This window comes from Mastigoproctus giganteus, chromosome 14 (assembly GCF_048544385.1).
Source record: "Mastigoproctus giganteus isolate SK-2022 chromosome 14, ASM4854438v1, whole genome shotgun sequence".
NCBI classification, from domain to species: domain Eukaryota; kingdom Metazoa; phylum Arthropoda; class Arachnida; order Uropygi; family Thelyphonidae; genus Mastigoproctus; species Mastigoproctus giganteus.
Window position 1 is genome coordinate 91,281,569 of NC_143588.1, and position 25,808 is coordinate 91,307,376.

At 36.8% G+C, this 25,808-nt stretch overlaps 1 protein-coding gene across 2 annotated transcripts in view; it reads right to left on the reverse strand.

Moving 5' to 3' along the window:
• The window catches only part of LOC150075349 (DNA repair protein Ku80-like), a 143,759-nt gene that overhangs the window by 45,593 nt on the left and 72,358 nt on the right, over positions 1-25,808 (reverse strand). For both annotated transcript variants that reach the window (XM_090388268.1, XM_090388267.1), the window contains exons 10-13: positions 19,944-20,081; positions 12,773-12,863; positions 4,481-4,541; positions 1,306-1,381 (exon numbers count right to left, since the gene is read on the reverse strand). In XM_090388268.1, the coding sequence (XP_090244394.1) occupies positions 1,306-1,381; positions 4,481-4,541; positions 12,773-12,863; positions 19,944-20,081 (366 nt within the window). The remainder of the gene's footprint in view (positions 1-1,305; positions 1,382-4,480; positions 4,542-12,772; positions 12,864-19,943; positions 20,082-25,808) is intronic.

Here is a 25,808-nt window from a genome sequence, read left to right on the forward strand (position 1 = left end):
AATGTATGGTCTGCAAAATTTTAGCAACTAGTCAACTTGGAGGGGGAAAACAATCCACTTGAAAAGGAGAAATATAAAATTGTATGAAGTAATGTAAGATAGATTTCATTAGTTTACTTTTGTGCAGAAACTATTGTTGTTGTTGGTAGAAGTTTAATGGCACAAGGAACATTGACAAATGTAAAGTACTACATATGGGAAGCAGTAACCCCAGAGTGACTTATCAACTCTGTGGTACTACACTGACAGTGGTAGAGAACGAAAAGGATCTGGGGGTAATTGTGCAGGCAAATATGAAGTTTTCTGAGCAGTGCAGATGGTCTGCAAGAGTAGCTCATAATGTCTTGTCAATGATATACAGGAATTTTTCTAGCAGGGATAAGGAGGTGATTATCCCCTTGTATAAGGCAATGGTCAGTCCACACCTTGAGTACTGTATACAGGTCTGGAGGCCTCAATTTAAGAAGGATGTAGAGCTGTTGGAACGAGTACAGAGAAGGGCAACAAGATTAGTGAATGGAACAAAGGGTTGCTCTTACGAAGAAAGGCTTAAGTTTTGCAAATTACAGTGTCTGGAGATTAGGCACTGGCGAGGTGATCTGATAGAGGTGTATAAAGCCTTGAATGGTTTGAGCATGCTCAATGCTGATGGGATTCTGCCTCTTGCTCAGAATAATCACCTGAGAGGGCATAAATTCAAATTGAGGAAAGACAGATGTAGGATAGATGTCCAGAAATTTGTCTTTAGCTAGCGGGTAGTTGGTTGGTAGAACAGACTTCCATCCCTTGTTGTGGAAGTTGATAGCCTAAATAAATTTAAGGCTCAGCTGGACAGGTATTTCGAATGAACGGAGGGGTGAAGTGGAAGTTTTTTTTTTTTTTTCTGGCTGATGCCGCATAAGCTTCTTCTTGCATCATATGCCTCTACTAATGCTAATGCTAACTCCAGGCCAAACTGTACCTGCTGTAGCACACTGTAGTTAAATGGAATAAATTACCTTCTGAGGTAGCTGAGACAGACAGTATGGCATTATTCAAGGTAAAACCAGATGTTGACTTTCTGATACTGGGAATAATATAATTTTTTGTTATTTTATATTTTATTTATTAATTTATTCTGCATTTATCTATTTATTATTTATTTCTTACTTATTATTATTATTATTTTTTTTTTTTCTGGTTGATGCAGAATAAGCTTGGTTCCTTGTATCTTTTGGACAGTAATACTAATTTAGCAAAGGAAATATATGGATTGGGGGGGGGGGGTAAGACATTGATTATCAACATATCATTTATAAAACTTGCCTGAAATAACCTCTGAGCATAAGGATTTACTGTGTTTCTAGATTTCAGAGCTTCACCCCTATTGCCTTCTTCATCTCTGGCCAAATTAGAAAATAAAATTTCAATACATTTTCCAATGTGAGTTTTAAACAAACAAATAGAAAAGATTTAAAGTTTCTATTTTACTACACCTTAACACAGGAACAAGTGTTTCAATTTCTTTTAATTTAATGAAACATGCTTCTAACACATTAATTTTAGAAGTAAATAAAATACAGTAAAACCCTATATAATGAGGGTTCATAAAGTTAAAAAATATACAAGGTAGGATCAGAAATCTCGGGCACTAAATTTTTACTTAAATAAACAAATATAGAAATTACAAATGGCATTTTTCCAAATAATGACTGACACTAATTCTCTGGCTCCTTACATATTATTTCATTCAGTTATATAGCTGGTCAAAAATTCCCTGACTGCATTTGTTATAGCCACTACAGCTTTGACTTTACCAAAAAATCTTCTTCCCTTTAACAAGTTCTTTAGTTGGTGAAAAAAAAAAAAAATCACAGGGCAAAAGAGTGAATAAGGAGGATGTTGGATGGCAGTTACCAAGTGGTAGGAAAATCTTTCAGAAATTACTGTTGAATGATGAGCAGGAACACTGTCATGAAAAATATATTTCCAATTTTCCCTTACATACAGATCAGATCTCCTAATCGCTCAATTAGTAATGAGTGATTAATACTTAATGATTTTTAGGTACACAATCTTACGAACAACATGACCTCCTTGTCAATTTGTCTAAATGTCATAAAAGATTACAAAACATTTCATCACTATAGGTAAAGAGGCCTGTGCACTCTGGATTCATTCTGTATAATCTATTATGTAGCACAGAGTGAAATGGAAAGTAAAATAAAATAAATGACAGGTTTAATGTTAAATAGTAAAACAGAATATGTTAAATACACACAGTACAAAAAGCTTTCGGTTATTATGGTAACCTTCATCAGTTGAACTGAAAGTTTAGGAACACAGAACTTAAGAACATGTAGTGCCACTCATGCACAGTAAACTGCTTGATGTAACAACTAACTGTTTGAAGTTGAAACCTATGGTTGTGACGAATGTGACTGTTGCCAATGTTTGTCGGTCATGAGAATTGTTGCCTCAATAATAGGGTGGACACAACACCCACTGCTTCTACTGACCGAAGTATTAGATCACGTGATGTGCAACAACTCCAACCAGGTGCGGTGTCAATAATGATGGGACCGATCGACAACCATAACATCGCGGCATGGTGGTGCAATTATGTCTGGCACACTCGTAAATGCATGACCCTCCAATTCTTCCATCGCAATGTTTGCCACGACTGAACTAACTGGGGAACCCATGGCTGTGCCATGCACCTGTTGGTAAATGGAGTCATTAAACATAATTGCACCACCAGTTAAGCACAGTTTGAGGGCGGAGGAAATATCATAAGATTTTAGTTTGGTCCACCGCCCTCAAACTGTGCTTAACTGGTGGCGCAATTATGTTTAACGACTCCATTTACCAACAGGTGCATGGCACAGCCATGGGTTCCCCAGTTAGTTCAGTCATGGCAAACATTGCGATGGAAGAATTGGAGGGTTGTGCATTTACAAGTATGCCAGATCCCATTACCTTTTGGTGTCGCTACATGGATGATATGTTTGTAGTTATTCCCACAGATTCAGGGGACCAACTCTTAGACAACCTCAACTCTGTCGCCTTTCATAAAATTCACCATTGAACTAGAGTCAGACAATACCCTACCATACTTAGACACCATTGTCCGACATGAGGGCATGTGCTTGAAGACAACAGTCTACGCAAGCCAATGTGCGCTAGCCAATTTACCAACTACATGTCAGCACACAGGCACAGTCATCTTCTTGGCACTGCGCAGACCTTGTTAACTCACACCTGGACCCACTCAAGTTCTACAGATGAGAGGTGCACCGAGATTGCTAGGGTCAAGACAGATCTTGTGAGGTGTGGCTATCCCACCAGTACCCTAGACAGGTGTGACCTACAGGCATGTGACCATGTAGCGACCAACAGGAACACTCAAGGTAATGACTCCATCGCAAGTGCCTTTATCCCATACTACCAGAACCTATCACAGCAGGTTTCTAGGGTCCTGAAATCTCATGGGATAGAGTGCGTGCAGCTCCCGGGCAGGAAATTGCGATCCCTCATTTCTAGAGTGAAAACACCAGTTCCCACCTTACTACAAAGTGGACTAGTCTACCGCATTTCTTGCTGAGACTGCACTGGTTGCTACGTTGGAGAAACTGGCAGAAGGCTCAGCAAAAGTATCTCAGAACGCGAAAGAGCCATCCACTTAGCGGACATAGAACATGTGGCCATTGCTGAGCACTTTTGGTCAACCCGACACGACATTGACCCATGCCACGATGTTGTGGTTGTCGATCAGTCCCGCCACTACCGATGCCGCACCTGGTTGGAGTTGTACATCACGTGCTCTAATACTTTGGTCAACAGAAGCAGTGGATGTTGTGTCCACCCTATTATTGAGACAACCATTCTCATGACTGACAAACGTTGGCAACGTTCACATACATCACAACTACAGGCTTCAACTTCAAACAGTTAGTTGTTACATCAAGCAGTTTACTGTGCATGACTGGCACTACACGCTCTTAAATTCTATGTTCCTAAACTTTCAGTTCAACTGATGAAGGTTACCATAATAACCAAAAACTTTTTGTACTGTATGTATTTAACATATTCTGTTTTACTATTTAACATTAAACCTGTCATTTATTTTATTTTACTTACCGTTTCACTCTGTGCTACATAATAGATTATACAGATTTCATCACTATTGTTTTTTAGAAATCCTGGATCACATCATAAATTTCAACTAGTTCTTCTGAAAGTTCAATTCTGGTTTCTGTTACAAAACACTTGAGAACAAAGAAGTCGCATAATATTTTCATGTTTAAAATATTAAATATAATAATGGCGTGGAAACTACCATGTAATTATCCCAAGTTCAACTTCACAAGGAAAACTTATAACACTTCTATCTTCAAATTCATATTTGAAAACCAGTCAAAATGCTTTTAACACACAGAATACAAGTTTGTAATTTGTATAAATATATATAGACTACTGATTATATTTATATAGTACCTACACTGCTGCAGTGCTAAGATCCATTGCAGTAATAAGGTCATCTATACTCTGTAGCTGGTCATCTGAAATACAAATTTATTCCATTTAATCATTTTATCTTAATTTGTTAATTTAATATGTATGTATTTTTACATAAAAATGCACTATCAATAATGAAATCAATTGATTAACTGTGTGATAGTGATAAAACAATTATGAAAAGAAGAACAGATCACAAGAATATATTGATTATTTTATAATTATTCAATGTATGGGAATTATCAAATAATTATGAAATGAAGTACATATCACAAGAATACATTAATTTTTTATAATTGCTAACCCTACCAATTACAAAAATAATGCATTAATTTTAAGCTCATCATCATGGCAACCCATATTTTTAACAGCATTTACGTATACAGAAGAACAATATAGGATTTATAGTATATTTGTATGCACTACTTTTGGTATGCTTGCAAAGCAATCTATAGACAAACATGATACAGCCAAAAAGTGATGCTTTTGTGTGTTTTCAATGCAGAGATTAAGAGAGATTAAGTGAAATTCAGAATTCTGATGGGAAAATATGAGAACATGAAGAACAGGGTCCTCAAAGAAATTAAAATAAAAGCCCATCAAATAATAAGCTGCCCAACTCAATGCTAGAGCTCACACTCATGCATCGCACAGCAAAGTGGAATTTCAAAAACAAAATGTGCTGCACAGGAAGTAGCTACTACTGGTGATTCCACTTTCATGGAAATGGGAAATATAATTTTTTTGTTTAATGAAAAACCCAAACACGAGAGGTATCAGAACCTATAGTACTTAGTACCGTGCTTGGGTTGGTGGTTGAGAAGATGAAAGAAGATATTTGTTGACATTAGACTTGAACTTCTGTAATTTTTCTGTAATTTCCAGGATATACGTATGAAGGAAGGTTGTTCCAGAAAACGGCAGTTGAATGAATAAACGAGGAAGATGAAAAGTCGGTTCTGTGAGTTTGAATTTGGACAGTAAATGGATGTTGGCTGGTGGCGGCACGTGTTCGGACTGTTTTGAAAGAGAGAGCAGGAATTATAGAAGCCAATTCAGAAGAACAGTGCCCATGGAAGTATCTGTAGAAGAGGCATGCAGAAGAAATAGTACATCTATGAAGCAGAGAATGCAGAGACTCTGTTAGAGATGAATCATTAATTAACCTAATTGCCCTCTTCTAAATGGAATCTAGAAGCCTGAGAGAGGTTTTGGGGGCACCGCCCCAGATGTGGGAACAATATTCCATGATAGGACGGATTTGCGATTTGTACAGAGCGAACAGCTATTTGGAAGAAATAGTAACGCTGAGAGCGAAAGAGAAAACCAAGTTTTTTCGATTCAGAGGAAGCAATATTTATAATGTGCTTGTGCCAAGAGAGAGAGATTAGAAGTCAGGATAATCCCCAAAAGAGATATATCATTTTTCCTAGAAATCGGAGTGTCACCAAAGATAAGCATAGGAGCAGAAGAATCCTTTTTGCGAGATATAAGACAGGACTGAGTTTTAGAAGGATTCAAATCAACTAAGTTGTCTTTGCCCCACTGAAGAATTACCTGGAGATTGATATTTTAAGGAACTGGTGGCAGATATTCGAGAATTTGAGGATGGTTGAGCAGGGCAAGGTTTTTCAAAATGGAAAGTGGAATGCAATGTGTTATCATCGGCAAAACTATGGATAGGATTTCCAGTCAATGGAAGAAGGTCATTAATATACAAGAAGAAAAGAGTGGGGGAAAGAACTGAACCTTGGGGGACACCAGCATTAGCGGAGAAGTTAGAAGACAGCCATCTACCATCACTCTCAGAGAGCGATCAGAGAGAAAACTGGATAACCAATTACAAAAAACAGTTGGCAAATCATAAGATGGAAGCTTGTTTAGAAGACCTTTATGCCAAATACAATCGGAAGCCTTAGAGATGTCAAGAGCAACTGCTTGTGTTTCACCAAACTTTTCCATTGAATTTGTCCATAAATGGGTAACATAAGCCAGAATATCACCAGTGGATCGACACTGATGGAATCCATACTGGCGATCTTTGATCAGACGGAAGGTTTCTAGGTAGTTTAAGAGTTGGCGGCTAATTGATTTCTCCATTACTTTAGATAGAAGTAACTGCAATGGGATGATAATTGGATGAGAGGGACTTGTCAGCCAATTTAGGAACTGGCTGGATATGAACAAATTTCCAAGCAGAAGGAAAAACACCTTTGGAATAAGAAAGTAAAAAAAGGCGGCAAAGAATAGGAGTAAGTTCAGGAGCAAAGGTTTTGAGAACAAGTGGAGAAATATCATCAGGACCTGGGGCTTTCTTAGCATCGAGATTCGTCAAAATCCTTTTGACAGAAGACCACAGGAGGCATTGAATGGAACATGTTGGGAATGGTGGGGAGGTGTTTTACCAAGATCATTAATACATGAGTTGGAAGAAATATGGGATGCTAGCAGGTCAGCTTTTATCCTTGGCTGAAGTGACAACAGATCCATCTGGTTTTGACAGAGGTGGGGAGCAGAGATGGGCAAAAGTTGCGGCCAATAGCTTTGGCAAGAGACCAGAATGCTCGGCCATTAGCGCAAGAAGCAAGTTTTCTACTCTTAGACTGTTCAAAATCTAGTTTTGACTGATTAATGACTACATTACAATTGTTGCGAGCTTTGGTGTAGGCAGAAAATGAAACCGAAGAATTGGAAACAAGTCAATTACAATATGCAACATTCTTCTCTTTAACAGCCTTAGCACATTTATTGGAAAACCAAGGTTTAGATAAAGGACGAGATTTTAAAGTGGGGTGTGGAATAAAGGATCCCGTTCCTACAAGAATAATTTCACTGACATGATCAGAGCGAACATTGACATCAGAAGTTTTGAAACAGTAATCCGACCAAGGAAAAGAAATCTCATAGGTCATCCCATTTTGCATTCTTGTAATGCCAAACAATCAGAGGTTGGGAATAGCCATGAGATAAAGTCTCCATTGGAGAAGAGACAATCACGAAGTTGTGATCTGAGGTGCCTAATGGACCACTCACTTTGACCGTGTACTTAGAAGGGTTGTTTGTGAGAAAAAGATCAAGTGTGTTGGCTGTATGGTTAGGATTGTCCTGTATCCTTGTAGGTAAATGAACAATATGTGCAAGGTCGTTAGTAATTGTGCAAACACCTGAGCATCTCGACCAGCTGGGTCTGTGTGACTAGAAAATTGAAGCCAGCTGGAGTTGTGAACATTAAAATCACCAAGGAAAATTACCTGACTGTTAGGAAAGTTGGACTGGAGAAAGTCAAGTTGCAAAGAGAGGAAGTCAAAGAGCTCCAAGTGATTAGTGGAGTTGGGAGAATGGTAGAAACAGCAGATGAATTTGACACAATGAGGTAGAGAGATTTTAACGCAGAGAAGATCGAAAAGAGGAGATTCAAAATTATCAATTCTCTGACAGGGAATATCAGAATGGACATATGCACAAGTACCACCTTTGAGGCGAAAGGAATCGTACAGCGAATAATTTGGGCAACTGAGATGAGCAGTATTTAAATCAACCGATAACTGAGATTCTGTCAGAAAAAGTACATGGGGTTTGGCAGACTGCAAGTGGAAATGGACATCGCTGAGTTTAGAATTGAGATCACGTATATTTGTGAAATGAACTAGGAAGTGTTTGGGAGGTTTAGATCTTTTCGCAGATAAGCTTACTCTATTAATTTGACAATTCATGGTGTATTCAATAGTAAGAAAAAGTGGGTGGGACACGCTGTATGAAGCAATGAAATTTTTGGATATGGCGTACACATGGTAAGAATATACCCATATCCTTGACATAACGTGGCCTTGACAACGTCCCCTGCATACACACTACTCGGACTCCCTCCAATCATTATCTGGCAGAGTAGAGGCAGCAAGATTATACACTAGCTGATCCGGAAGCTTCCTAAAGAGTTACCAATAGGTTCGGTCCGGTGTACTAACTAGCGGCCGGCCTGCAAACACCATTTTAGAGCTGTACCCTCAAAATGTAAGGAAGATTCGATCTCACCATGATGTTCATCATATAATGAAAAGTCATCAGTCATACTGCATGATGGAAGATATTGGGAAGAGTTGTCCGGAACTTAGTCTGGAGACTAAACATGGGTTCCACCACTTCAAGCCTCCAATAAGCAAAGTTGTGGTATTGCACCAGTTGATGAGAGTCATGCAATATATTATGCAAAAAGGATAGGTAGAATAGGACTAGAGCAAAGCTAACAATTTTGCAGAAGAGTTATCGTCTAAGAGCAGAAAAAGTGATGTTGTAGCATTGGTACCAATAGAATAGGCAATCTGAGGATTTACTTAACAGGTACAGAACAATGTTGAGAAAAAGCCATAAGTTAGGATTAAAAGAGTTTGGAATTTTTCAGAGACATGAGAAGAGAGAGAGAATGCATGATACGAGCCTTGTTGATCAATTCGGCCCTGGAAAGATTGTGCAAGACTGAAGGGGTAGAATTTTTTTCGGCCTGGTTTGTACTTGTTAACAGAAGGGACTGCTTCTATAGGGATGGGATACACTTAAATAGAAAGGGCGCAAGAATATTTGCTGATGCTATCGACGCAGTGTTAGGTGGGTGGGAAAACTTCTAGCTTGGGGGGATACAAGGACTAATAGATTAACAGTAGCCATTGGCAGAGGTGAAAGAGATTCTTGCACTGCTTCTATTGGATTGAGCAGAAGCCTGGAAAACACGATGCAGCATATTTCAGAGACTGCTGGGAGTCATTGCAGTACAAGTAAACACATGGGTTGTGTTAGGGTAGCTAAGAAAAAGAACAGGTGCATGTATACTTGCGTGTACACCAATGCTAGGAGTTTGGTAAATAAATTTGATGAATTTGAGGTATTGCTCAAAGCATCAAAGGCGGATATCGTTGGGATATCAGAGACGTGGTGTCACACAGATAAAAGGAATTCAGAACTGGAATTTGGGGAGTACAACGTCTATAGAAAGGATAGGAAGGGAGGAGGGGTTATGCTATTAGTTAAGAAACACATAAAATCCAAAGAAGTGAAGCCAGTCGACATCGCTGGACAGTGCAGTGTCGAGTCAGTTTGGTGTGACATAAGCATTGGAAGATCAAAATTGAGAGTAGGAATGTGCTATAGGCTTAATGACTCTGATGAGTATAATAAGAAACTGTACAGAGAAATAGAGTGGGCCAGTAAATCAGAGAGTCTTATAATGGGGGATTTTAATTTCCCAGATATTGACTGGAATTTGTGGGTTTGTCACTCACACACTAGCAAGGCTTTTGTGGATTTATTAGATGATTGTTTTCTACATCAGCATGTTCGGGAGACAACTAGAGGGAGTAATACTCTTGATTTGATTATCAGTAGTGATTCTTCATGCATTAAGAATCTGCAGATAGAGGAACCACTAGGTGGCAGTGATCACAGTGGCCTGAAGTGGGATTTACTCAAAGAGGTAAGTACCATCAGGGGTAAAGGGAAGGGTTATTGCTTTCGTAAATGTGACTACGATGGTCTTGGACAGTATTTAAATTCTATACAGTGAGACCAACTGATGATGTTACCAACAGCAAATTCAAAATGGGAAGCATTCAAAGAACTTATCTTGGAAGCTACTAGGTTTTACATACCAAGTAAGAAATATTGTTCAAGGTTTAGGCATAAATGGATGTCCGATGAACTAATGAGACATATGGCAGAGAAGAAAAATGCTTGGGATACATATAAATTAACACGTGACACAAAAGCCTATGATAGATATAAGTTGATCTGTAACCAAGTTACAAAGGAGGTTAGGCAGGCGAAGGCAGATTACGAGAAATCTTTGGTAAGGGATGCAAAGAAAAACAGCAAAGAGTTCTTTACTTATGTAAACTCTAGAAGGAAGGGGATGAATCTGATTGGTCCACTTGATATCGATGGTTCAACTGTTGATGATCCTGCTCAGGTAGCTAACAAACTAAATGTATATTTTGCATTGATATTCACACATGAGGAGTTATTCAGCGAGGGGAATGCCAGAGGTGTATTCAACTCTGGCAGTAAGCTAGATAATCTTGCAATAACTGAGAGTTAAGTGGAGGAGAAATTGTTGAAGATTAACGCAAGAAAGGCACCTGGGGTGGATGGGATCTATCCAGTTATATTAAAGGAGACAGCAAAGGAAGTAAACAAATCTTTAGCCATAATTATGAGAGCTGGACTCAAGGGAGATACCCATGGACTGGAGATGTGCAAATGTGACTCCAATTCACAAAGGAGGATCAAAGGCTGACCCAAGTAATTATAGACCTGTGAGTTTAACTTCTGTTCCAGGAAAATTAATGGGGGCACTGGTTAAAGAAGCACTGCAGGATCACCTAGACAAGACTTCAGTTATAGCTCGGACACAGCATGGTTTTGTTAAGGGGAAGTCTTGCCTGACCAATTTGATTGGATACTATGATGCAGTCACAAAAGAACTGGATGCAGGGAATAACTTTGATATTATATACTTGGTTCTTAGAAAGGCTTTGATACTGTTGCACATGGAAGACAGCTGCACAAATTGGAGCAGTGTGGCATTGGAGGCAAATTGCTGCTATGGATAAAGGGGTGGTTGAGGGGGAGAAGACAGAGTGGTAATCAATGGACCTCATCGTGGAATAATGTTATCAGTGGAGTCCCTCAGGGTTCAGTGTTGGGTCCATTATTGTTTTCTGTATTTATAAATGATATTGATGATAGTATATCAAGCTTAATGTCCAAGTTTACAGACGATACAAAAGTTGGCAGGGTTGTTAAGGACACTACTGACGATATGCTGCTGCAACAGGATCTGGAAAAGTTGAGCTGATGGGCTGAGAGGTGGCAAATGAAGTTTAACATTGACAAGTGTAAAGTACTACATATGGGAAACAGCAACCCCAGAGCAACGTATCAACTATGTGGTACTACACTGACAGTGGTAGAGAATGAAAAGGACCCCCAGGCAGATATGAAGTTCTTATGCAGGCAGATATGAAGTTCTGTGAGCAGTGCAGACGGCTGCAAGAGTAGCTCATGGTGTCTTATCAATGATATACAGGAATTTTTCTAGCAGGGATAAGGAGGTGATTATTCCCTTGTATAAGGCAATGGTCAGGCCACACCTTGAGTACTGTATACAGGTCTGGAGGCCTCATTTCAAGAAGGATGTAGAGCTGCTGGAACGAGTACAGAGAAGGCCAACAAGGTTGGTGAATGGAACAAAGGGTTGCTCTTACGAGGAAAGGCTTAAGTTTTGGAAATTACAGTGTTTGGAGACTAGGCACCGGCGAGGTGATCTGATAGAGGTGTATAAGGACTTGAATGGTTTGAGCATGCTCAATGCTGATGGGATTCTGCCTTTTGCTCAGAATAATCATCTGAGAGGGCATAAATTCAAATTGAGGAAAGACAGATGTAGGATAGATGTTCGGAAATTTGCCTTTACCCAGCGGGTAGTTGGTTGGTGGAACAGACTTCCATCCCTTGTTGTGGAAGTTGATAGCCTAAATAAATTTAAGGCTCGGCTGGACAGGTATTTCGAACGAACGGAGGGGTGAAGTGGAAGTTGTTGTGTTTTTTTATTTTTTCCCCCCTCTGGCTGATGCTGCATAAGCTTGCTTTCTTGCATCATATGCCTCTACTAATGCTAATGGGTCTTGCCAATCAATTTGGTCTTGGAGATTGTGCAAGGATCAAGCAAAATTTTCTCAGCATGGTAATAATATAGTTTACTGTCCACATAGCTGTCTCTCTTCCTGGGAGTATAATAAACCAAAGGAAGAATTGTAGACAATTAACCTAAAATAAACTGTAATCCCATAATTTTGAGTTGCAGTCTGATTTTTACCAAATATATATATTTTTTACCTTTCACATCGGAATATAGCTTATTACAGTTTAACAGTCTAAGTTTCTCCTGTTGATATAGTATACTTCCTGAGACTGGTCACTACTACAGGAACTACTTCTATAACTGGTCACTAGTACTACACTTGACTAGTAATACAGGAAACTGTAGTACTAGTAGGGTGATTTCACACAGATGCAAAAAATACAGTATTTGCAGTAACTAATCAAACTAGGAACATTCACTTTGTGTATATATAAATGAAATAATTTCATATCCTGTATATAAATTTCTCTTTCGTTACAAGAATATACAATTACAAACAATTAACAATTACAAAAAAAACCCATAAAAAATTTAAAGTACTGAAAATAAAAAGATTTTTATATATTTACATTGAAAGGAATTTACCTGTGGGTAAATTTTTTGCATTAACATCCAAAGGTGCAAAAGTATAATGCCTTAAATCTTCTATATAAGGAAGGGCAATAAATACCAAACACTGAAAAGAAGAAATAAAATTTATTTTTTACCAACTATAAGTTTTTAAATATACTTATAAGAGAAAAATAAAAATTTGAAAAATTTATTAATAAGTGCAAATTTGATATCATCTTATTAGGACTACTAATAACCATACCTGTTGATATTTATATAAACAATCAGTATTATAACAAAATAATTATGGAAAGAAATTGCAATTCAGGCTGTGAAATGTCAGTGTTCTATCAGTAAATTACATAATCTAAAGGCTGCCCTACACACACAAAATTTAAGGTTCAAGATTGCAGTTAATGCCTTTCTGCCACTGAAACAATTAAGTGACTTTGGCTGTTGGTCAAGAACACTCACTTTGTCAGAAAAACACTAACATATTTTGTCTCACACTTTGATGAATATAGGTGCTAGCATCAGTAGCAGACATTAAGTTGCTGTTCATAAAGTGTCTGGAAATGAGATACTTGGATCTCTTGTATGCTGTATTATCTAGAACAGTGATTGTCATCACTTTTCTATAGTCGGTCTGTTTTTGTCAATTTGATCTTGTGTTTTCAGCCAAAATCAAGTTCGAATTTGAATACTGACCCCAAATGGGTCAGTATTCAAATTCAAACAAATTTTTATCCGTACAATTTAACAATCCTTATATTATGATATTACAGAATTTGTACAAATTACATAGATATATGCACTGTAATAATCTTATATCCATAAAATAAAAAACAGACTTTTTAATAACATTTAATAAAAACTTAATTTTGCATAGATATTCACCTTGAATTTAGTTTATTATAAACATTTTTATCATTTTTATATGGAAAAATTATCTAATAAAATTTAGACAAAAGTATCATTTAATGATACTTTTGTCTAAATTCAAATACGAATTTACAAACTACTGTAACAATGTAATGTAACATGATTTAAATTTTAGAAGGAAACCATAATTTCTCAAGAAGATGAACAAAATGATCTTGCCGGTTACTTGCTAACCTGTGGACCATAAGCTGGGGATTACTGGTCTAGAAAATGGAAACTTTCAAAAAGAAAAAAACCAAGAAGGAGCAAGCAGTGGTTACTGGAAAGGACTCGGTCATCTCATGTGAATTTGTTACATGAATTAAGTGAATGAACATTGAACCATAAACAACAAAATTGATACTGCAATTGAAATACTTTCTCATACCAATTTCAATAGATTGTGATTTTTCTACTTTTACACTACTAAACAATTCTCCCCCTTTCCAAACTAGTGCCAGTAACGATATGAAGGAAAAATGTCAGTTCATAATGATCAAAACTAACTACCTTTGCAAGGTGCTAATTTCAATTGGTGATAGTTCTAAATGGGTGAAAAAAAAAAGTGCTGGAAAATTACAGACTATTAGTTAAGCACAGATGCATTTCAGACTTCTCTGGTGGGAAGTCGTAGCATTCAGGTTAAGGTTGTTATATTGTATTTAATGGTTCACTTGGTAAAATTGACAACAGGATAAAAATTTAAAAAATTAATATTTTAGTATTTCAATATATTCTCTATTAAACATCATTATATTAGTAAGCATATGATTTGTAGTAAAGCTACACTGGAGGCTCTGGGGAAGAGTGAAAAAATTAGGAGGAAGCCTTAGATCACAGATATTTTACTGCAGAAAATAGATGAGAGGAAGAAACTGAAAGGCCAAAGGAATGATGATGATCAAAGGAACTATCATAGATTGAAGAATGAAATTGATAAGGAAGGCAAAAGAACAGTGGCGGGCAGAGAACTGTTAAGAGATTGAAACGCTCAAACAACAAGGTTGAGTGGACTTGGCGCATATAAAAATCAGAGTTAACGAGAAAGAGTAACGGAATTCAAATGAAAACAATGTGGGATGAAAAAGGAATTACAGTACTGAATTTTGAAGAAAAAAAGGAAAAACGGAGGAGATATGTTGAAGAACTTTATGAAGATTCAAGCAAGCACACATGGAGGAATTTAGGCGCACTATAGCCATAGCAGCTAATGCGCCAATAAACAACCATACCACACACACACACACACACACACACACACACACACACACACACACACACACACACACACACACACACACACACATGGAGGAATACAGCACTAGAACAAGAAAATGTGGAGGAGAAAATATCTAAAGATGAATTCAACACAGCCTTAAAGTCTCTTATCAATAACAAAGCACCAGGAATTGACAACATACCTGCAGAGCTTTTAAAATACAGCAGAGAAAACCTGAAGAAAGCCTTATTTGAACTGATAAAGAAGATATACAGGGATGAGTGCAGGCCAGAGGAATTCTACACATCAATCATAATCCCCATACCCAAGAAGATGACACAAACAGTATGCCAAGACTACAGAACTATAAGTTTTATTACCCATGCATCCAAGATTCTGCTGAAAGTTATCAAAGTCCGTATGGAGAGTCATATTGAACAATTTCTGGATAACTCACAGTACGATTTTTGCAGAGGCAGATCGACACGGGATGCTATTAGAACATTGAGAGTGTTGGGAGAAAAAATGTATAACATGGGAAGAAACCTCTATGTGTGTTTTTGTGGATTATGAGAAGGCATTTGATAGGGTAATCTGGATACCTAAAGTAGATCACTTTAGGTATCTGGGGCAGTTATTTGCACAGGACATTTCATGTCAAACTGAGATTCAATCCAGAACTGCAATGGAAAAACAATCTTACAAGAATAAATTGTCATTGATTACACAGAAGAAGATATTATAGGAAATTAGAAAGATAATAATAACATATATCTGGTCAGTGGCACTGTATGCAGCAGAGACATGGATTCTTACAAAGAGAGACAAAAAGAGACTTGAGGCCTTTGAGATGTGGTGCCAGCACATAATGGAAAAAATTAAATGGATTGAAAAAAAGTGTCAAATGTGGAAGTATTAAGAAATGTCCAAGAACAAAGGAAAATTTTAGGTAGAATAAAATCAACTAGACTCAAATGGGTTGGCCATGTGATTCAACATGGTGGTTTGCTTCTGGATGCCATGGGGGGGACTGTGGAGGAAAAACGCCCTAGGGAAAGACCAAAAAATACCTTCGTCGGAATGTTGCTGGATGAAGCAGACTTAAAAATTTTCAGGAACTAAAACAAACAGCACTGGAGAGATAAAGGTGGAGACAGCTCATCAGAGGAACTGACCAGTCACAAGACTGAATTACTGATGATGATGATATTAGCAATGTTATATTGCTAAAATCGATGTGTGAGTTTGGACACAAATGAAATTCTTATATAACTTTTTATTGTCACCCACTAAAGTACTGCTAGTACAACTTGGACAGCATAATAAAAAAATTTAAACATACTGATATACTGGTTGCAATATATCGCTAGTATCAATATATCTTATTATATTTCATTTTTTACCATCCTTGCCTTTCACAGGGATTAAATTCAGTGTGGCAGAATTTAGCTCTTGCAGTCTCAATTAGGAAGCATTGGCTGCAAAGTGATTAACAAGATAGGGGAGACACCGCCGACCACATTTACAGTTAGATTTTATTACTTGTTCATTGAGAACTAGTAATAAAGTCTGACTGCAAGTGTGTAACCCCTACTTGTGAAGAATTCAGAACATTTTGATATTTCTTTCAAGCCACTCATGCCACAAAAACTTGAACAAAAGTGATCAGACATGTGTCTTGAGTTTTGATATGTTTCTGTCTGTACTGCAGCCTTCCACTAATGAGTTAATTATGAAAGCAGATATGAACTTAAGAGTTTGTGCATGCAGAGCAGCCTTAAGGGTAATTTATATGTTTGCAGGTTGAAATTATATATTGATCTTGTTCACAAGCTGGTGGTGTGCAGTTGTTGCCTGTATTTGTTAATATAAATTTCAACCTGTACTGGAAAATGTTTTGAGTTTTTAGGGTGTTCATTTAATTGGAAGGTAGGTACTCCAAAGTAACAGAGAAATCCATCAACTGGCAACTCTTAAACTATCTTGAAACCTTCTACAATCACAAATATGGATGCCGTTAGTGTCAATCCACAGATGATACACTGGCTTATGATTCACATTTTTGGACAAATTTGATGGAAAAGTCTGATGGAACTCAAACAGTTGCTCTTGACCACGTTTGGCATTGAGGTCTACTAAATGAGCTCCCATCTTACAGATTACCAACTATTGTTTGCAATTGGCTATCCAGTCTCCTCTCTGACTGCTCACTGCAGATAATGGTGGATGGCTCTCTATCTTCTAACTAACTTCTCCACTAATGCTGTTCTCCAAGGATCAGTTTTTTCTCCCACTCTTTTCCTCTTGTATATTAATGACCTTTTGCTATTTGAAATCTCATCCATAGTTTTTTTCTGATGATAGCAAGGTTTCTTCTTTCCAATTTTAGAAACCTTACTATGCATAAATAGCTTCAACATCTCAAATACTCACTACAAATTCCTTAAATGCCAATCTCCAGGTAATTTTCTCCAGTGGGGAAAAGAAAGCTTAGTTAACTTCAATCCATTTAAAGCTTAGTCCTGTTCTGTCTTATTAGTAATAGTATTTGCTATATAGTGCAAGGAAGTCATAGGCTTTTGCTGCACTAACCAAAAAAAAAAAAAAAAAAAAAAACCACCAAGTAGATAAGAAAATACAAATTATGTGCTTCCCTCCTCACATAGGTTCAGTTGATCTTTGAATTTATTCAAACTGTCAACCTCAACTACCTATGAAAGCAACTTGTTCCAGCAATCAACAACTCACTGGCTAAAAGAAAACTTCCTACAAAGGAAATTTCCTTTTAACTCATTTCGTGCAAAAGAGAGTCTACTGCTCCTATGCTCACTTCGACAATTCATATTTCTAGACAAGATCATATATTTCTATTAGGGATTACCTTGATTTTTGCAGTTGAATTCTTTTTGTAACATGGTCCCCTCTCAGATTTGTACACCTTTCAGCTCTTTCAATTTAGCTGGAAGTTTTCTGATAATGAGGTATGTCTTTCAGCTGATTTTCCAATAAGTTTAATTTTCTTTTGGTTTTAAGTAAAGCTTGTCTTATTTTTCAAATACAAAAATGTTATTTTCTTAAATTACAACCCTACTAAATTTAATTATACGTATATAAAACCAGATGCTATGTGGCTATGCTCATATTTAGCTTAAGTATAGTGACCATGTGCTGGTGCAAGTGTGTTTAGAACTTTAGGTGAAAAAATATCTGACTTCAAATAACAGATGTTTGAAAGATGTGTTTACATATTTGATTTTTGTAATAAAGATTTATATTTTAATATCTTAATTTCAATACTCAGTTTTTGTAAATAGCATTAATAACCCATGTGGAGTTAGTGCAGATGGGTGGGTTGTCAGGTAATTTGTTCTGGTTATCAGGTAGTTTTATCCAATTTGTTATAGTTATCAGGTAGCTTGATCTGATTTGTTCTAGTTATCAGGAAGTTTGTTCTGTCATGGAATGTAGTTCTGTTTATTGTTAAAAAATGGTTGGCAGATAGTTTAAACATGTGTTTCATTTTTAAGGGAATTTATCTATGAAAGAAGAAAATTAGGTTACTTTGAATTTGTTGAGTAATGTGCTTTGGTAGTCAATTCGTGATGTACTATTAGTCAACTTCAACCAGATTGTTTGCATATAACGCAATACAGTTTATTGCATTTTATGAGGCAGTGCATAATTTATGTCATATGACATACATTAATTAGCTATAACAATAATTTAAAAATTAAAGTCTCGGAATGCCATTTGGAAGGTGCCAAATGCAGTTCCAGATCATTCTGGTTAAAGTCAGATCTCTACTAAAAGTCTTCTGTTTTTCAATTTCTAAAAGTTGGCAGGTAATAGTCCTTAGTCTAACAATTTTAATATACCTGTTTTAATAGAAGGAGGTTTGTGAATAGAAGAAGATTCAGGTATGATACTGAATTATTGTTCCCTAGTTATAGCTTAAAAGAAATGGATGGTAACTGACTGTTAAGGTGTTTTGTGAAAATCTTGGAAAGTGCAAAAATTGTGTGTGTGTGGTGTGTGTGTGTGTGTGTGTGTGTGTGTGTGTGTGTGTGTGTGTGTGTGTGTGTAACCATATTGATATCATCATACCTGGCCCAGAAGATATGTTTAAAGCTGAAAGGCTGCAACACTTTGTTTATGGATTTAGCCATGAGGATCTCAACTAGTGGTAAGAGCAGGAGGCTTTTCCACTCTCAAATCAAGTTTTTTTTATATAACTCGCCCTGGAAAGAAATGTAACCTTGACCTATACAGCAGACAATAAGATCATGTCTTGCAGTAAAGAACCCAGTTTATAAACTGCACTAGTGTGTATATATATATATATATATATATATACACACACACACACACATAGCCAGAACAAAAGAAGACTATTTATTGAAATCAAAGGACACCAAAATGACACACAAAAAACTGCGACATAGAAAACTCATATCCAGCCTTGCAAATACATGAATACATGTTGGATTTTAAAAAAGCCATCTGCTCAAATACAGACAAATGTACAAAAAGAAGACCTTTTAAAGAAGTTTCTATATTAACTCAAACCAAAGTAGCATAAATCTCATGCAGAAATCCCAAAAAAATTCCTTCCATCTTAATGAAATTCAAGCACAAGCCTTTTCAAAACAGGGTAGGAGGGCAGTGATCATAACAAGTGCACAAAAGGTTAGATTGCTCAAATTTCATTAAGCATGTAAGTTTCAAAGTTACCAGTTCCCAGGTAAAATTTTCTCATTGTTTATTAGCTACAAACAGTTGATTACTGGTTGGTTTCAAGTAATATAATGTTGGTAAGTTTTTAATAAAATAACTGCATGTGAAATTTAATGCTGATGAAATGAGTTAGTACTGTATTCATGAAACATCTGTTTACTGTTAAATTCCTTTTTACTTCCACTTCTGCAATTGTTTCCCTATTAACTATTATCTATTAATAAAAATCTGCTAATAATTAACTGTTAATATAAAGGTTGAAAGTGCAATTAAGCAGTTTAGTACTTCAACCATAGAAATAAATAACAATAATATAAAAAAAATGCATACCTCATACTTTGGCTTTACACGAGGAGAAAGAAATCCTATCTTAGGATTACTCCTTTGAGAGTACACATAACGAACAACAGCAACCATTTCAGTCTCGTACAAAGCTTGTATAAAAGCTGACAGAGCTTTTGCAGTCATCTAAAATAATCAAGTAGTACTAATGACACAGCTAGAAAACTATCAAAGTTCAAAAGATTGAAACCAAGGTACACTTTTGTTAGATTTACTCTAATGAAAGGTAACTGTAAAAACTGCCCCAGGCAAAAAGAAATTTATGCCAAAAATATATGTATACAGAATCTGTGATATTCTAATTCTCTGATTTGCAGTAGAACCTCAAAAATCCAGCATTCAAAAAAATCTGAAATTTTCAAAAATGCAATATTTTTTGAACATTTCTCCATGGCTTAAATATTCAGTCAACCATACAAAGACAGTGGGAAATAAGCTCGATAGACTTAAAAAAAAAAAGCATAGAAGGTAGCCATATTTATGCTTTCTGTTTTACGTATTTCTTAGACTGTACATCACTGTTACTATGTATAAAATTATTTATTTTTCAAGATATTCAATGCTAGTATAGTACTTAATAATACAGTAGTCTGTATTTAGTTTATAAGGTGATTTGATTGCTGAAATTATATTGTACTATTTATACCTCATATTAAAAACTATAGGACAATTGTAATACCCCTGCTGGAGGCAATACTTAAATCTGAGGCCCTTGTGTCTTAGGTAAGTACATTACCACTGCACCAGTCCGGCAATATAGGTTAACATTTTGGTTTAACGATGACAACTATCATTCTGTGCGACATTATAGAGATCAGAGCTACTGTGTTATCTAAAAAAATAATGAATTATCACGAGTATTTAGGCTATGTACATAACCCACAAAAAACTGGAATTTTAAAATATCCAGCAGGTGCTGGGTCTTCAGTATGCCAGATTTATGAGATTCTAGAGTACAGTGGTACCTCGGTATACGACCGCTTTGGAATAAGTCCAACTTGATATACGTCCTGTTTGGACGCAAAAAATTTTGTTTGGTATACAACCTTTGTTTGAAATACGACTTGCGTGCGTCAAAATGAGTCACGACACCGCACACTACCCTTGTTTACCTCTCTCGAGACAAAGCCATGACTCAGAGATGCCAGATCTTACCCCTCTCCAAAAACCGAATAAAAGCCGACCAAGGATGGATGCTAGCAAAGTACGTGCACCCGTCCTCACTCGGCTTTCCGAATAAAACCAATCAAGGACGTATATGCGCGCATATGTCCTCGATCGACTGAATTCGGTTTTTGAAGAGGGGGTAAGATCTGGCATCTCTGCCATGACTGCCCACGAGCGTCAGTATGACAGTTTCTACCATTCAGTGAACAACCCGCGCTATAACTCTCTGTGAATTTTCACGTGATTTTGTGTTTTTTTGTGTAAATTTTTTGTAAATTCATTAACCATGAGTTCTAAGAAAGTTAATGAGAAGAGCCAAGCAACGAAGAAAATGGTTAGGATCACCATGGAGGTGAAAAAAGAGATTGTTGAAAAATATGAAGGTGGCATGCGTATCCTGGACTTGGCTGCTGCATACCATATGGTAAATCTGCTAACGTTGCAAAGGGGGTGAAATCGATTACCAAACAAATATCAAGGACATTAGATCATGTTGAGAAATTTCTTTTGATCTGGATAACAGAAAAATAGTGTGCTGGCGATAGCGTATCAGAAGCAATGATTTGCGAAAAGGCAAAACTGATGCATGCCGATCTTTTGAAAAACAAGGCAGGAATGAGCCAAGAAAGTGAAGTGTTTAAAGCCAGCCATGGCTGGTTTGATAATTTTAAGAAGAGGACTGGCATTCACAGTGTTGTGAGGCATGGAGAGGGAGCCAGTGCTGATAAAGATGCCACCAATGATTTTCTTACAGAGTTTGGGGAATTTGTGGAGGCTGAGGGTTTTGTTCCCCAGCAAGTTTTTAATTGTGACGAAACAGGCCTATTTTGGAAGAAAATGCCTAATAGGATCTATATTACACAAGAGGAGAAAGGCATTGCCAGGGCACAAGCCAATGAAGGACAGGCTAACTCTTTTGTTCTGTGACAATGCAATTGGGGATTGCAAACTGAAGCCTCTACTGATCTACCACTCTGAAAACCAGAGGGCCTTTAAGAAACATAACGTGCAGAAAACTCAGTTACCTGTGATGTGGAGGTCAAACAACAAGGCTTGGGTAACCAGAGAATATTTCAGCAAGTGGTTTAATGTTATGTTTGGGCCAAGTGTAAAAAGTTATTTAGAGGAGAAAAACCTGCCTCTGAAGGCCCGCCTCATGATGGACAATGCTCCAGCTCACCCTCCAAGCATGCAGGACTATGTGCTGCCAGAGTTTGACTTCATCACTGTAAAGTCCCCCCCCCCCCAACACGACTCCTCTCATTCAGCCCATGGACCAGCAGGTCATCAGTAATTTCAAGAAACTCTACACTAAAGCACTATTCCAGAGGTGCTTTGAAGTGACCTCTGACACAGAATTAACCCTGAGAGAGTTTTGGAAAGATCACTTTACTATTGTCCATTGCATATCTCTCATTGACAAAGCCTGGTAGGAAGTTTCCTACAGAACAATGAACTCTGCTTGGAGGAATTTGTGGCCAGAAGCAGTGACTGAAAGGGACTTTGAGGCTGTGCCTATAGTGGAGAATATTGTCTCTCTCTCTCTGGGCAGGGGTCTGGATGTGAGTGATGGTGATGTGGAGGAGTTAGTGGAGGGGCACAGGGAAGAGCTGCAGGAACTTGAGAAGGAGGAGCACAAGACTAAGATGGATACACTCTCTCTTCAGGCTCGAAGGAGGAGGAGGAGATAGAGGAAGCCCCTACTTCATTAATCAAGGAAATCTTTGCCAAATGGATGGATGTCAAAAACTTTGCAGAGAAGTATCACCCCAACAAAGCCCAAACAAGCCGTAATAGCATTGTCTGGAATGACCAGACAATGTCACATTTCAGAAACATCCTGAGGAGAAGGCAGAAGCAAAGTTCTTTGGACAGATTTTTAGTAAACGTCAAACCTGGTGATCCTCAACCAGGTCCAAGTAGGGAAAAGAGACAGAAAAGAGAAAATTAAAGTTTGTTAAATTTTCATTTATTTCATCTAATTGCTTTTGTATTTATGTATTTTAGTATTAAGCAGTGTTTAAATTATTTTATACAACCCCATCAACACGTATAATATGCCAATAACAATAGGATTTTTTTCATGGGAACGGATTAATCATTTTCCCTTTATTTCTTATGGGACAAATTCGTTTTGTATGCGTCCTGTTTGGTATAAGTCCAAGGATCTGGAACGGATTAAGGATGTATACCGAGGTACCACTGTAATTGCATAAATGCATTAAGTAGAATATAAACTGTTATTTAAGAAAACTCATTATGCAAAGGGGCTGAATTTAGCTAAACAATAATAAAAATAATACTTTTTTATAATACAAATACAGCCACTCCTCAACTTACATAAGGGCTGCATTCTGCGGAACTTCCCTAACTGCTTATGCAGCACTCGAAAATTTGATTGAAGCAAAAAAGAAATGTTCGACAAACAGGTAAATAGAATTATTTATTCAATTTTTTATTTCATGCACAGGAAAAATTACAAAAGTGTACAAAATTACAGAAATTTCAAAATTATAAAATTACAAAAAAGAGACAGAAGACAGGCATAATGTCAGCATGTTTTACCTTTCAAGCATTGTTGCCAGAATTAACTCTCCAGCTGATAAGCACGTCGCTGCAGAAGTTGAGGGCTGTGGAGATTTAGAAGGGGTTTTTTCAAACACATCACAAAATTTCTCTGCAGCTGCAGAATCGGCACTGGTAACTTCACCACATACTTTTAATATTTTGGAAACCAGCGTGATGCTTGAGCCTATTAAACCACCCGTTGCTTGCCACGAACTTGGCTTGGGGTTCATTGTACTTATCCCTAATATCTCCATAAATACTTCTTGCTTTTGCTTGAATGGCCATTGGACTCAGGGACACTAGCTTCTGAATCTGATTTTCTATCCATATTATTAATAGCCTTTCCATCTTCAATATAGCACCTGAACGCTTTTTGTGATCACTGTTGATCTTAAATGCGTTGATCCTTTAACATGTTCTTAAATGTGTTGATCTTTAACATGTTCTTTTATACATGCACTGCCCTTTAAAATAACATTCACTGTTGAAGAAATGAGACTTAATTCTGTGCAACAGATGACAATCTTTGTCCTGCTTCATTCTTCTTAATCATGTTCATCTTCATTTCTAAATCAATTTTGTTTTGTTTCCTAGCACTGCCAGTACTTGCACTTTCTGTAGTTGGTCCCTTTCCCTTCACCATTGTAATAAGTAAATAGGAATGAAGAGAAGATTCTGAAAATTTATTTATGTTTTTTATATGATTGAAGATTTCAGTGAAGGGGAACTTTTTTTTTTTTTTTGTTTGGTAGTTGTTGGCGCATCGGCTTCTGTGGCCATAGTGCACCTCCCAAGGTTTTTTGCAGTACTTTGATCCAAGCCCGAGGCGGGATTCGAACCCGCGACCTTTGGGTTGCCAGGCAGGCACTTTACCCACCTGGCTAGCCCGGTCGGCTGAAGGGGAACTCATTTCACCATAATACCGTAACATAAAAACCCACAGAATTCCAGTATTGCAAATGCAATAAGATAGAGTTTACTACCTGTTTATAATAGATTGGGCTAACAGAAAAGTCCAATAAAAACTGAAAAGTGCAAATTGTTTTTATTGTTTTATGGTAGTAACCTCCAGATATGAGTTTTAGAAAAATATCACAAAGGCGTTCAAAATTGATTCTTGGAACATATGATAACGATGAAAGTGTAGTGCAATTTCCATTATAAAAATGACCTTTTAGAGATAAATAGTTTAGTTATATAGCAAAAATTTCAACTTCTGAGGTCTTGGAATGAATTACCAAAAAAAAAAAAAAAAAAGTGTGTTATTGGTTTCACATTATGATATTTTCACGATACCTCCATTTGTCCTACGAGATGCCAGCAAAAACTTACGTAAAGTCGAATTTCCATAAGTTGAGTATTATAAAATACTCGACTTATATAATGTAATATAATAAATATAATATATTGCAAAAATTCAACAGTCATAAATATCAAAATACATATGTATTAAAATTCTAAAGATGCATATGTATTTTGATATTTAGCATGCATTTATTACGCACATTCGAGTTGGCCCAAACTACAGGCCAATCAATCTCTTTGGATACTGTTTTTGGAAGGGCATATCTCATATGACTGACATTATTTTGATTTCTGGATTTTCCAGATTTTTTTCAACTAGATCAATATTTAAAAATTTATATATTTAAATTTGTCGAGTCTAAAACCATAAATATCAAAATACGTACATATTAAAATTCATTGCAAACTATCAGAGCTATTCTGAGAGCAATATTCAGCCATTAATTGTCCTGCTTTCACAAATGAAAAAATTAAACCTAGGGACAACAGCTTCTTACTTCAAGCTCTGAAAACTTTGGCCAGGTACTAAGTAGTACACCAAGTGCACTACTTTGTTCAGCAACCCAAATAAAATATTTGAATTTATTGGGACAACCATTTTTTAAGCCAATGAGGCTTAAAAAATGGTTGTCCCAATAAATTTAAAACTTAGCATCCAGCATGCAATAAAATGGATTTTGTGTTATCATTAGCACTGGCAAAATGATGCAAAGGAAGCATGCTTAGGCAAAGCAGCCAAAAAATTGATACAGCAGAAGCAGGCTTATAAGGTAAAAAGAAAAAAAAAAAAACTTTTAGCTATTTCATTTACTC